The 14,403-nt window shown below is 45.0% G+C and overlaps 1 protein-coding gene across 4 annotated transcripts; it reads right to left on the bottom strand.

The window, feature by feature from the left end:
- Window positions 1-412: 412 nt before the first annotated feature.
- On the bottom strand, window positions 413-12,207 carry LOC135234988 (NADH-cytochrome b5 reductase 3-like). 4 transcript variants are annotated; one of them, XM_064300165.1, is made up of 9 exons: window positions 11,947-12,207; window positions 10,205-10,348; window positions 9,714-9,786; window positions 8,371-8,477; window positions 6,443-6,572; window positions 4,083-4,166; window positions 3,106-3,191; window positions 1,891-1,990; window positions 413-1,212 (listed from the first exon to the last, which is right to left on the bottom strand). In XM_064300165.1, the coding sequence occupies exons 1-9, from the start codon at window positions 11,959-11,961 to the stop codon at window positions 1,040-1,042; spliced, it is 912 nt and encodes a 303-aa protein (XP_064156235.1). In that variant the 5' UTR covers window positions 11,962-12,207; the 3' UTR covers window positions 413-1,039. The 4 variants fall into 4 exon arrangements, with proteins under 4 accessions (XP_064156235.1, XP_064156234.1, XP_064156232.1 ...); XM_064300164.1 differs by lacking the exon at window positions 11,947-12,207 and adding an exon at window positions 11,247-11,291; XM_064300162.1 differs by lacking the exon at window positions 11,947-12,207 and adding an exon at window positions 10,752-10,773.
- Window positions 12,208-14,403: the final 2,196 nt, after the last annotated feature.

Raw genomic sequence — 14,403 nt, 5'->3', positions numbered from 1 at the left:
TCAAGCAATGTATTGAAAATTAAGCTTCAAATAAAGACTTTTCTGAGGATCAGATCAAATTGTGTTGAAGCCCTGAGTTCTAGTTTTTGATTTAAAAAATGCTTGGTTGACTTTAAGGTTCTGTCTTTAAGGTGGATTTTGCCTCTTTATAATTTTTTATGGCAAATTGCCTGCATTTTCCCCAAATCATGAGCGGTTAGAACACGGTATGGGCCATAATTTCTCCAAATGAGCCCTGAATCCACCCTTTCAGTGGGATCAAGATTATCCCAGTCTTTGGCATCAAAACCTTCCTAATTTTGTTCATTGTGCATTTTCATTTTCTTGTCACGAAAGCACCTACTTTCCGCTTTGCAAACTACTAATCTTCACGTGTTACTTTACATCATTTTCTAAAATAATCATCCATTGATTCATCAGGCAAACAATTTACTGGATTACACTTGCATTGACTAAGCATGGGTAAACAATCACATATGATTAGATACAGATGAACCATGCAGAAAATGAAGCATTGTTGCTGAAATGTAATTCAGCAATTCAGCATTACCTCATTCAAAAACAGCTGAGAAAGCCTGCGCATGCTTTTGTGGTACAATACCCAAAGAACTACACTCAATGGCACGCTTATTTAAGCCAAGGCAGGAACCCTCAATGCTAGTTACTCATTTGTATCAAGCGTACAATGTATGCCACGGTAAATATGTATATATATCTTACCCTATCGCAAGACAGAACTGTAAGAAAATACATTCAGAGAACACATTAAATAAAACTTTTGCCAAGTTTTCTTTTAAATCAACATGATAGCTTACGTATCAGGAGTATTTGAATATCGTGAACAAAAATGCATTAATTGTCAGCACTTATGATAGCTGCACTTCACAAAAGCGAAGGCACTGCAGTCTTCAGCCGACACCGAAGCCCTCAGATGTGGGTGTGCGGTGTTCAGCATGCAGTACAGGCAGGGTAGTGTATTCCTTTTATTGCTCGATATGGGGAGAAGGCCTTAGTGTGGGAGATGCAGTGTTCTCGTGGTCTAGAAGGCGAAGAGCTGGCTCTGCTGATAGCCCAGCTCGTCCAGGCTGGGGGTGCAGGCGAACTGGATCATGGGGGGGGGGCCGCACATCAGGACCAGGTTCTCCTCCCCGGGGCCAGGGAGGTGCTCCTGGATCATGTCGGCGTTGACGAACCCCTGGCTGAAGTCCCAGTCTGAGCAGGGGAAGAGCGGGAGGATCCAGGGGTGAGGGAGTGGATCATCTGAACTGATCACAATCCCCAGCCTGGCTCTCAGTGTGGGCACCTAATCAGCCCCCCCACCCACCCACCCACCCACTCCAGTTTAATTTGCACAGAAAGCCCCTCCCTCTCCGCCCCAGCAGAAGCGTGCCATGCCTGACAGCTTGCTCACCTACCATTGAGTATATAAGTTGAGTACACTGGATGAGAAAGTTGTTAATTAGGTTAAATTTTCTCTAAATGTAGTGTAGTTAAAATCCACGTATGACATACTTATGTCCAGGGTGTCGCTGAGTGTATTTGGGAGCACACTTTTAAGGAAGTAAACCATAATCTAACCTCAACACTTACACAGTACCTTTGCCCATCGTGTACAAAAAATACACACTAAACAGTGGGCAGTATGTTTAGTAGACAGTACATATTTTTATGACACAGTAGTTAGGAGGCTGTTTCAGACACAGCCCCGGTGGGAGTGTTCCCGTGAAACATGGCCGCTGTGTACCAACCAGGTGGGTTGAGTTCCAACCCCCTTCACTATAAAACAATCTGACATCACGAGAAGGAAAGTCAAGTGTGTTACTCTTATCGAGTGTGTCCCTACACACAGTGTGCGTGTCCCAGGGCACCCCCGGCTGCTGGAGGTCCTACCTGCGGGGGCTTTGTCCACAGTGAGCCAGAGCTGGAAGCGGTCCGGGTGCCTGGCTGCGATCTCCTCCAGTTCATCACGAAGCAGGATGTCCTTCTCCGTCTGCCGGTCACGCGCGCGCACGGGCACGCGTACACACGGTGAGACACGACTGGAAGTCCATTTTAAACAGCGTGTACTTTTTTATTTACATACAATCCATGCATACAGCTGGATATTGATTGGAGAAGTTCAGGTTGAGTAACTCGCTAAAATGTATCATTTTTAAAATTAATTTATTTTATACTTTATTAAACCCCATGGGGTAATTTGTCCTCTGTGTTTGACCCATTCTAGCTACTCGGGAGCAGTTGGCAGTCACAGTGCAGTGCCCGGGGACCAACTCCAGCTCTGAGGCCAGTGCCTTGGTCAACGGCGATGATGGCAGGAGTATACCTAACCTGACATGGATGTCCTAACAGCATGGGTATCAAATATGCAACCTCTGAGTTACCAGCCCAGTTCCCTAACCATTATACGACATTATCATTCATAATTACAATGACCAGGTTTTCCCTGGGTGATCCAATAGGCTTCAGCCATCAGCCTCCAGGACAACGCAGGGTTTTACGCCAAGACCTTTCCCAAGGAGCACATGCTCTCCTGAGCTGAAAAACGTAGGAGCACACTAATGAGCACACTTAGGAGCACACTAATGAGCACACTTAGGAGTACACTAATGAGCACACTTAGGAGTACACTAATGAGCACACTTAGGAGCACACTAATGCATCCCAATGAGTAGATGCGTTCCTAAATTATTTTTCCAGTTAGCACACATTCATTTTCAGGAGGTAATGTTCCTGAACGGGAGCACTGTAGAGTGGCAGGAATCAGCCCAGCTCCTTGGGCTGAATGTGAAAGAGCAGCAAACTGAACTGAAGAGCAGCAAACTGAAATAAAGAGCAGCAAACTGAACTGAACAGCAGCAAACTGAACTGAAGAGCAGCAAACTGAACTGAAGAGCAGCAAACTGAACTAAAGAGAAGCAAACTGAACTGAAGAGCAGCAATCTGAACAGAAGAGCAGCAATCTGAACTAAAGAGCAGCAAACTGAACTGAAGAGCAGCAAACTGAACTAAAGAGTAGCAAACTGAACTAAAGAGAAGCAAACTGAACAGAAGAGCAAGAAACTGAACAGGACAGAAGCAAACTGAACAGGAGAGTAAATGCTCCACCTGGTTTGCAAAGAGGAGGCTGCAGCAAGTCTTGTCAGTGGGGTTCTTGATGATGGCCCGGACCAGCTGCAGCATGGGGGTGATACCTGCACAGGTAGAAAGCAAAAGAGCGGACTGCACACACTGTTCTCTCAGACCCAGATAAAACATGCTAAAACCCTTCTGACTGCACAATTTTCACAAACACTGAAAATTCACAAGTTTATCTGAAGCTAACAGCCTAAGGCATACTATCTGCTTGGAAACCAAAGATTAAGTGGGAAGGAAGTTCTCCCAGCAATGAATTTACATGCTTTTCAGGTTGTTACTTTCGACTCTACCATTGGCTCATGGCTGCATCGTTTTTTTGTACTTAAGTATTATCCATTTGTCTAATTTGCCATTAAAATACATGAAGTGGCTAATTAGCTACCAGCTTCTGTGTAAAACAACAAACACCGAAGGGCAGGTCTATACCATTGTGCGTATCAACAATTGGTTTTCCACAATATTTGGAATATTTCACTGGGAAATGATGTCACATAATAGTTCAATTGTACTTATTCCTTCAGATTTCTTTCAACACTGTATTGGTTGCATCACTTGAAAGCAATTAATTTCTTTGCGTTTGCACTGATTAAATTTCACTGAGAGACAATAAATCAGGTAAAATTAAAAAAACAATAACAATACCCTCATATTAAGCGTTACATAAACTTGTGCAAAATTATATTAAAACCCAATGATTTACTATAAATGCAGGCTCTGCAGTGCATTTTTACTATTTCTATTACAATTACATTTCTAATTACAATTTCAATAAAAATTACAATAAAAACACAATTTTAATTGCAATTTCAACAACACCATTCTTAAGAATATCCACTCCATACAACTAATCGACTATGGAGGGAATTAAAAGATGAGCTCCTTGATTAATTGGATGACACATTTTTGTCTGTTTGTCTGTGCGAGTTCCAGGGTAATGTAGAGTGTACCTGTCCCTCCAGCGATGAGGCCCAGCGACTTCGCCATCTTCATCTCACCTGCGGACTTCTTATCAGGCTGAACTGAAAACTGGCCTAGGGGGGAGGAGAGTGAGACAGGACTCAGGGCTGGGGGAGAGAGAGAGAGACAGGACTCAGGGCTGGGGGAGAGAGAGAGACAGGACTCAGGGCTGGGGGGGAGGAGAGAGAGACAGGACTCAGGGCTGGGGGGAGAGAGACAGGACTCAGGGCTGGGGAGAGAGAGAGAGAGACAGGACTCAGGGCTGGGGGGGAGAGAGAGACAGGACTCAGGGCTGGGGGGAGGAGAGAGACAGGACTCAGGGCTGGGGGGAGAGAGAGAGACAGGACTCAGGGCTGGGGGAAAGAGAGAGAGAGACAGGATTCAGGGCTGGGGGGGGAGACAGGACTCAGGGCTTGGGGGGAGAGAGAGAGACAGGACTCAGGGCTGGGGGGGGAGAGACAGGATTCAGGGCTGGAGGGGGACAGGACTCAGGGCTGGGGGAGAGAGAGAGACAGGACTCAGGACTGGGGGGAGAGACAGGACTCAGGGCTGGGGGGTGAGAGACAGGACTCAGGGCTGGGGGGAGAGAGAGAGACAGGACTCAGGGCTGGGGGGGAGGAGAGAGAGACAGGACTCAGGGCTGGGGGGAGAGAGAGACAGGACTCAGGGCTGGGGGAGGAGAGAGAGACAGGACTCAGGGCTGGGGGAGAGAGACAGGACTCAGGGCTGGGGAGGGAGAGAGAGACAGGACTCAGGGCTGGGGGAGAGAGAGACAGGACTTAGGGCTGGGGGGAGAGAGAGACAGGACTCAGGGCTGGGGGGAGAGAGACAGGACTCAGGGCTGGGTGGAGAGAGAAGACAGGACTCAGGGCTGGGGGGGGAGAGAGACAAGACTCAGGGCTGGGGAGGGGAGAGAGAGAGACAGGACTCAGGACTGGGGGAGAGAGAGAGCGAGACAGGACTCAGGGCTGGGGGGAGAGAGAAGAGACAGGACTCAGAGCTGGGGGTGAGGAGAGAGAGAGACAGGACCCAGGGCTGGGGGAGAGAGAGAAGACAGGACTCAGGGCTGGGGGGAAGAGAGAGAGAGAGACAGGACTCAGGGCTGGGGGGGAGAGAGAGACAGGACTCAGGGCTGGGGGGAGAGACAGGACTCAGGGCTGGGGGGGGAGAGACAGGACTCAGGGCTGGGGGGAGAGACAGGACTCAGGGCTGGGGAGAGAGAGAGAGACAGGACTCAGGGCTGGGGGAAGAGAGAGAGAGACAGGACTCAGGGCTGGGGGAGAGAGACAGGACTCAGGGCTGGGGAGGGAGAGAGAGACAGGACTCAGGGCTGGGGAGGGGAGAGAGAGACAGGACTCAGGGCTGGGGGAGCTGGGGGTGAGAGAGAGAGACAGGACTCAGGGCTGGGGGGAGAGAGAGACAGGACTCAGGGCTGGGGGAGAGAGAGAGACAGGACTCAGGGCTGGGGGGTGAGGAGAGAGAGACAGGACTCAGGGCTGGGGGTGAGGAGAGAGAGACAGGACTCAGGGCTGGGGGGGAGAGAGAGACAGGACTGAATTTTAAACTTTAAGTGGCCACCAAAAGCTCCCCTATTTATTAGGAGAATAAGGCAAACTGATGCCTTCACACCTGGCGCTAGCTTCTTGTTGCAGGGATACACAAATCTGGCCCTCAAGGTCAGAAGTACTGCTGGTTGTCTCTTCTGCCTGATAGCCCATAGCTCAATAATGTCACTGATTGGCCAGAGGTTACACCGACCTGGCGCGACAGCTTCAAATCAGTCGCTGATTAGAGGGGAGGAATGAAAACCAGCAGTCCTACTGACCCCGAGGGCCAAATTTGAGAGTCTCTGCTCTGCTGGGACGATACTTTCCCCCTCTAGTGAGTCACCACACTTTGACGCCTGATCTTTGCACTTGTGATTGCATCTTTGCTCTGGATAAGAGTATCCACAAAAGAACAGTAAAAATTTTAAAAATGAACTCAGCAGGCTGGTGTTGGCAGTTCTCCCAGACCACCACAAGGGGATGTGTCATGCAATGATGACTAATCGTAGCTCTGTTGATCACCAAATGTTATTTTAGTCAGCTGAGAGGGAGCTGTGTCCTTATGCACTCAAATAAAGCATCAAAAGCCATTCATGTCTGTACAAGTCTATGGGTTCAAGGCACATTCTGTTTGAGGGAAGCTACTGGGGCATAGAACCAGAGCCCACAACATAAATACAGGCCGTGATCATACATCCATCAGTTTTACACTGAACCTACTGATGTATGGGGGTGTGCTACGGTCACAGTCAGCCAAACGGGGGGGAAATTTGGGCAGTGACCCCACGGGTAATGGTCGGTACCGTGGCCCAGGTACTCCAGCAGCCCTCCTGGTCCTCTGAAGTCCACCGTCTCTCCCACCTGCAGGCTCTCCAGGTACTGGGACATCTTTCCCCCCTCGGGGAACTTGGGGTGGACGTCCCTGAAGTAGATCTGCGGGTCAGAGAGGTTTGGTTTCACCCCGACAGTGCAGATCTCATCCCTTGTGCTAGATGTGGCTATGCTGTCTCATTGGCTCATTCTAAACCAAGTCCAAATCCAAAAATCAGAGCCACGGTGACAATCTAGGGCAAGGGAAAGACTTTTAAAAACAAATGGATCAAATAAGAATGGATTAAAGATTCAGATGGAATGAAATCTACACCTTTTGACCACCCATAATTAAATTTTATCCTAATTCTTCTCCATGGATCTCAGACTCCAGTATGGAGGGGGCCCTGTGTCTGCAGGTTTAACTCCACTCCTGGAAGGCCACAGTGTCCGCAGGTTTAACTCCAGTCCAGGAGGGCCGCAGTGTCTACAGGTTTAACTCCAGTCCTGGAGGACCACAGTGTCTGCAGGTTTAACTCCAGTCCTGGAGGGCCACAGTGTCTGTGTCTGCAGATTAAACTCTAGTCCTGGAGGGCCGCAGTGTCTGCAGGTTTAACTCCAGTCCTGGAGGGCCACAGTGTCTGCAGGTTTAACTCCAGTCCTGGAGGGCCACAGTGTCTGTGTCTGCAGATTAAACTCTAATCCTGGAGGGCCACAGTGTCTGCAGGTTAAACTCCAGTCCTGGAGGGCCACAGTGTCTGTGTCTGCAAACTCCAGTCCTGGAGGGCCACAGTGTCTGTGTCTGCAGGTATAACTCCAGTCCTGGAGGGCTGCAGTTTCTGCAGGTTTAACTCCAGTCCTGGAGGGCCGCAGTTTCTGCAGGTTTAACTCCAGTCCTGGAGGGCTGCAGTTTCTGCAGGTTTAACTCCAGTCCTGGAGTGCCACAGTTTCTACAGGTTTTTTATGGCTTCCTTTCAATCAGCAGCCAATTGATGTCTTGGAAACCAGGTATGTTGGCTGTTTTGGTAACCAGTGACACAATTTTAAACACTTAGGTGCTGAAACACACTAAATAGCACGGAAAGCCCTATAGCCCTGCAGGACAGCAGTTTGAGCTCCCTGCTCTACTATATTCAGTTACTCATTACTGGTGTATACTGTATGTTCAGTTATTGATTACTGATGTATACTATATGTTCAGATACACATTACTGATGTAAACTATATGTTCAGATACTCATTACTGGCAGATACAGTATGTTCAGTTACTCATTACTGCCATATGCTTTATGTTCAGTTACTCATTACTGGTGTATACTGTATGTTCAGTTGCTCATTACTGGTGTATACTGTATGTTCAGTTACTCATTACTGGCAAATACAGTATGTTCAGTTACTCATTACTGTTGTATACTGTATGTTCAGTTACTCATTACTGGCAAATACAGTATGTTCAGTTACCCATTACTGGTGCATACTGTATGTTCAGTTACTCATTACTGGTGCATACTGTATGTTCAGTTACTCATTACTGGTGTATACTGTATGTCCAGTTACTCATTACTGTTGTATACTGCATGTTCAGTTACTCTTTACTGGTGTATACTGCATGTTCAGTTACTCATTACTGTTGTATACTGTATGTCCAGTTACTCATTACTGTTGTATACTGTATGTTCACTTACTCTTTACTGGTGTATACTGTATGTTCAGTTACTCATTACTGGTGTATACTGTATGTTCAGTTACTCATTACTGGTGTATACTGTATGTTCAGTTACTCATTACTGTGGTATACTGTATGTTCAATTACTCATATATGCCATATACTGTATGTTCAGTTACTCATTACTGTAGTATACTTTATGTTCAGTTACTCATTACTGGAGTATACTGTATGTTCAGTTTTAAGCGGCAGTACCTTCACGACAATATCAACGAATCCCTTGTCATCATCACTGGACACCGGAGTGTAGGGACGCACAACAATGTCTCCATCGATTCGGGCAGACAGGTACACATGTTTTCCTGGGAGAGAAGTGAGGGGGGGATTCATATGGAAACGATGAAGTCAACTTAATTGTTCATTGGCCAAAATTCAACTTGCTCATCCTTTATGTATTTGTTACCATAATCATTATTTAAATACAATAACTAAACTGGGGAAATTAGCCTTGACTATAAACCTTATATGCAGCACAAATTTTGTTAACTTGTACAATGATAAATTGCATTGAGCCAAACAAACAAACACACCCATGGACTATGGGAAACAATTGCAGTCGCTTTTCCCCTGTTGGCAATCCTTAGATGGGGAGAAGATCCACTCACTGAGAATGACAAACTAAAAAGCTGTCAGAGTTCGAACCACATATTTATACTGCCCACAACCACCAGCCCCACTCAAGGGGCATTAAAAGCTATTACATTTCTTTATAAAAAGGGTGACAATGGGCTAAAACTGAAAACATAAATGTAAACTTAATCTCAAAGAAATGTCTCCACTTAGTCAGCTAACAGCGACTAAGCTCAGGAGGTAAGACCGATTGTCTGGCAGTCGGAGGGTTGCCGATTCAAACCCCGCCCTGGGAGTATCGAAGTGTCCTTGAGCAAGACACCTAACCCCTAACTGCTCTGGCGAATGAGAGACATCAATTGTAAAGCACTTTGGATAAAAGCGCTATATAAATGCAGTCCATTTACCATTTAACAGTATATACTTACAAACAATTGTAAGCCAGGTAAAGGTTAGCCAGGTAAAATACATGCTCGTAGTTTGATAAAGATCATCAAATAGAACTCTTTAACAGAGTGCTTACTGCTAGTATTTAACACTAAACACTTTAGTGGTCTGGATAATGTAAATGCCAGACAAACAGTTTCAGCAAAAGTGAGCTTCCAAGAACCAAGAGCTTTTTACAGTATCAAGTACAGTATACAGTACAGTACAGTACCAAGTCAAAATGTGTGGAATTTCAAGGAGAATAGGGGACTTCATTTGTAACTGAAGATCTTATAACAGATAGATCATACAACGCTGCTTATTTGTAACCCCTGCCCTCACACTGTAACCGGTTTATCATCTGCAAATTATGCACTATATATAGAAGAGTCCTCTGTCATGTAACCATGAGCCATTATAATTTCCACTGTACGAGCGCTACAGGAATGTTATGGGCCCAAGAGTATTTCACATAACGCAAGCACAAACATGCCACGCCTGCACACACGCGTCGCTAAGCTACACTGATGTGAAGTACGTACCAACAGGGAGGCCTAGTATGTGCTGTGGAGAAGGCAGGGCAAACCGAAACCTGCGCGTGTCGTGACTGAGAACCTGCGAGAGGACGCACGCACGAGTCAGGCGGGAGGTACAAACATCAGCAACAGTACATCCCACATCCCCCCCCCCCCCACACACAGAGAATCTTTGTGTATACACCTGATCTCCAGTTACCCTAAAATTCTAGCAGCCTTCAAAATCTAAACACTTACAAATGAAAAATTAGGCCGAAACCTTTAACTAAAGCAACAATAGTGAATGCAAATATGGAAAATGCCACGTTTTGAAGGACCTTAATTTATTTTAATTTGTCAAGCTTTAGGGCTACATAAATATGTAATTTAGGTGACTTTTTCCTTCTAAAAGCAGTCAATGTTAGCCCAACAGATTATTTTGTTTAAAAAAGCCGGGACCTTAAAAAGACTGGCTGCATCTGGGTTGTTTGTGAGGTCTGGCTATTGTGACAGGCTACCTCCTTGTCGATGAGCCTCAGCTGGTATTTGAAGGAGGGGTCGAGCAGTGTGATTGGGCTCCTCTTCTTCTTCCTCCGGAGAAAGACTCCCAGAACCAAGCCCACTGTTGACAGTGTCACCACCCCTGCTGCCACCAGCACACTCTGGGCAAACAGACTGGGTTAGCGTGGCACACAATTCAGCTGCACATTGGCCATATGGCTTATACTTGTGAATTACACCCTGGAAAATGCACGGTTCTTTAATTACGTTACTGACATGAGGATACCAACTTCTCTCAGGTAGCAAGCGACTCCGGGCTGGGCCGGGCTGGACTCGGCGCAGATCTGGCCCGGAGTCACTAGCTATCTAGACTACTAGAATTTACAGCCAATGCTGCCCACCTCCACAGGAACGTTACAAACACAAGGAAGGCCTTGTTTACAGTGTAATAAAGCATTTTTTTAAAGGGGGGTTGACAGTAGCCTGCACTAACAGTTCTGCACAATGTGATAATAAGGACAAATAAACTGCAATAGTAAATATTTCAGTATGAAGCTGGATCACCATGCTAATCCTGAACTGAACCACAGTCAGACGTAGATTAGGCAGGCACATTCCCCATCCTATATTTGGTCATACTTGAATCCGCCAGACAAACAGTGAGTGACTCATAGGTTCTTCTCAGCGGGCCAATTTCGCCACAGCCCATTTAGCTTCCCGCAGACATGGCTTCCTCCTATTCTCAGCCACGCTGAGGACCCACCCTTCTCTCATTAACCGTGTTTTCGGTACATGCATGCATCTGTGTAACTGCCCACAGAACCTGCATTCTGGGATGCTAACTTAACTGACGAGTCAGTCCAAATGTAGTCACGTGGGTCTTTCATGGCATTTAAAAGGCAAAGGTTAAAGAATGGCCAGTCTAATCCCTGGTTATTTAAATTTATGTTTGCTTGAATTTTCTGCAGACGCAATAGAACCATGACACAAAAAATAGGCCTACTTCATACAACATGATCAGACTGAACTTAACAACTAAAGTAACCTTAACTAATGTACCAGGTAGATGGCTGCAGCATAGCCATGCATGGAGCTCCAATGCAAACACATCCTTTAGCACATCCTTTAGCAAACATCAATTGCATCGCTCAGCGGGCGTGGCGCAGTAACAAATCCGGCAACGTTTTAAAGTTACAAGAACTAGCTAGCGGAACGTTACAAACACAATAGTGAACTTACAATTAGCCTAGGTTATAAAAACGCTCAGGAGGGCAACTGGCTACATGTTGTTTCAGACATGTCTGTGGATAAAACACCTGGGTGTACTGTGTAGCTACTGTAGCTTGCTAACATCAGCGAATAGACGGTTAAAGGTCCTAAGGAATATTTTAAATTTAATTTGGCTACACAATTTAAGATTAACATTAACAATTAATAACACAAGTTCGCTACAACTACCCAGCGAGCAAAACTGCTGCGATAATTACCAAGCTCGCTAGTGTGTCGGTAACATTAGCCTAATAACTGGATTTCTTCATTCCGGCTGAAGTTAGCGAGCTAGTTTTAATTTTCTAAAAAAGTTAAATTGGTGAACGTGCTGAGTATTGGACAACTGTGTTCACTGTTTTAGCTACAGTAGCCTAACTTAAATTTGACAACGTGTTATCGTAAACGTTGCAATAGTTGTCTCAGTTTCTGATTAAGTGCTAATGCCAAAAATTATTATTTTTTCTCTCCGTTAGATTATTTGTAAACTCACCACAGTGGATCCCATGATGTGCGACGTATTGCCTGAAAGTCACTTTCACAAATAGAGTGCTGCTGCTGCGCTGTCAAAATCACGCTTTCAGAGGACCCAATAATGTTTCTCTTCCCCCGATATTATTTACTTTTCTCTTTGGTGGCGCTGCAGTGAAGATCCGGTCAGTATAAATACGAGTTTATAGAGTTCCTGTTTTGGATGTTCGTTTGATCAGTCCAAGAGAAGATAAGATCTTGATAAGATCACTAAGTTGTTCTGGCAGAGTGTGTGGTGTGTCCCGCAGTGCTGTATTAACAGATGTTAATGTTGGCTACGACTTATCGTTTTAACTGTGGTAGGATGCTGTATCTCAATGGTTCCCAAACTTGTCAGACACAAGGCACCCCTGTAAATAATTTCAATTTCCAGGCCACCCCAAAATGACAAGAAGCTAGTTTGCAATACCTTACGTCTTAGGCTATAGTCTACACGTGTTAAGTGATTTAAATATATATATATATATTAGATCAGAAAATTAGATAGAAAATATTAAATCAGTTTTATTCAACAAATTGCATTTTTGTACATGTTTAGGTGTTGCCTAGTGGTTGGCTGATTCTACTACCGGAGATCAGCAGGGTTGGAGCCTTACTAGATCCCTGCTGCCATTTGTTTCGCTAATTTAAAAAAATAACGCATCAATCTGCTTCAATCTAATATCGCAGAATTATTCAGAAGGGCCGGGGTACAGGCAGTCTTTCTTTTTTTTTGTTTGTTTCATTAATCTTACTTTCTGCGGTGAAATTTACAAAACCACCAGATGTCGCAAGTCTAGCTAAAACGTTAAAATTGGTCGTACGTGCTATAGCCTATATTTAGATCACTTCCCCCGGGAGACCAGTCTGCACAGACCGAGACTGGGCGCGGGGAGGACCGAGTTCAGAGAAGTTCTGATTTGCATTATGAGCTCACAAATGCTAAATGACTAACTTCCTCTCTGGCGGATCACGCTATCTGTATTTATGATATGGTAGCAATCATCTACCTGTAAATGAAACGCGTAAACTCCAAAATACTTTCTTGTCCACAACTCTATCCCACGTCTTTCTGAAGTTAACAGAATTAGAGGTTTGAAAATAGCATGTTTGATTGCAGAGGGTCAGCACCTCCAAGTCTGTGGCCATGGTCCTCTCCCGAAAAAAAGATGGTTTGCCCTCTTCAAGGGAGGAGCAACTGCCCCAAGTGGAGGAGTTCAAGTATCTTTGAGTCTCATTCACGAGTGAGGGAGAAAGGGATTCTGAGATCTACAGCTGCCTATTTGCATTCTGCCAAATTCTGGAAGACCATAAACTCATTACCAGCTACAGATGCCTCCTATTGTCTTTCTCAGAAAATTATGTTGGGTACTCAGCCAGTAGCTTATAAGTATGATATTGATTTTTATCTACGGCTGAAGTTTCACCACCTTCAGTTCTAACTAAGCCTTTTGCTTTTAGTCCTAGGTCTTCTGCTCATATTCTTGAAGCATTAAAAAATATAGATCCTGAAAATCAGCCAGTCCTGATCTGTTAGTGCCAAGGCTTCTGAAGCTTGCTGCACCTCTTATTGCCAAGTCCCTCCCTCATATATTTAATCTGCCTCTTTTGATTTACACTCTTACCAATGATTGGAATGCAGCCTATGTGCTCCCTTATCCCTGTGACCTACATAGTTACCGACCCATTTCAAAACTCCTTGTTCTGGCTAAAATTTCAGAATCCGTAGTTAATACTCAGATCAAACTGTTCTTACATGGCAACATAATGTGCAGTATGGTTTCAGGTCTGGTCATAATACAATTACTGCAGCATCTGCAGTTATTAATGACATAATCAAAGCGCTTGACAAAAAAAAAACAAACAAAAAAAAACACTGTGCTGCTCTTTTTATTGACCTTTCTAAGGCCTTTGATACAGTTGACCATTCCATTTTAATTTATAGATTATGGGTTATTGGTTTTGCATCTGCAGTAAACTGGTTTTCACATTACCTTTCTAATCCAATGTGTGTCTGTTGATTGCCATAAATCCTCATTTCTCGAATTAACTAAAGGAGTCCCCCAAGGCTCTATCCCGGGTTATTATACTCATACATTTAGCCTATGTCAATTCGAAAGTACGGGACCTGAAACAAAGATTCGAATTCTCAAATTTAAGTTCGAAAAAAATTGTTAAAATGATATTCGAATGTGTTGAGGAATATGCAGATTTAATCATTATCTTATACACATTAATGCATAGACAGACATTATTGATATATGTTTTTAATGCCTTTTCATTCACTTTGTGCAGTAGGCCTCACACCCTGTGCTGTGGGCCTTACACTCTGTGCAGTGGGCCTTTGAAGAATGCAGGATATAATGGTCTAATTGTTGCCTGAGGGCCTGGAGCTGCACCTGCCCTCAAGGCCAGCGTACAGCCTGGTACTGTTTACCTT

Source organism: Anguilla rostrata, chromosome 11 (genome assembly GCF_018555375.3).
Source record: "Anguilla rostrata isolate EN2019 chromosome 11, ASM1855537v3, whole genome shotgun sequence".
Lineage (NCBI taxonomy): Eukaryota > Metazoa > Chordata > Actinopteri > Anguilliformes > Anguillidae > Anguilla > Anguilla rostrata.
Note: the sequence above shows the minus strand (reverse complement) of the source record. Positions and strands in the feature narration are given on the sequence as shown.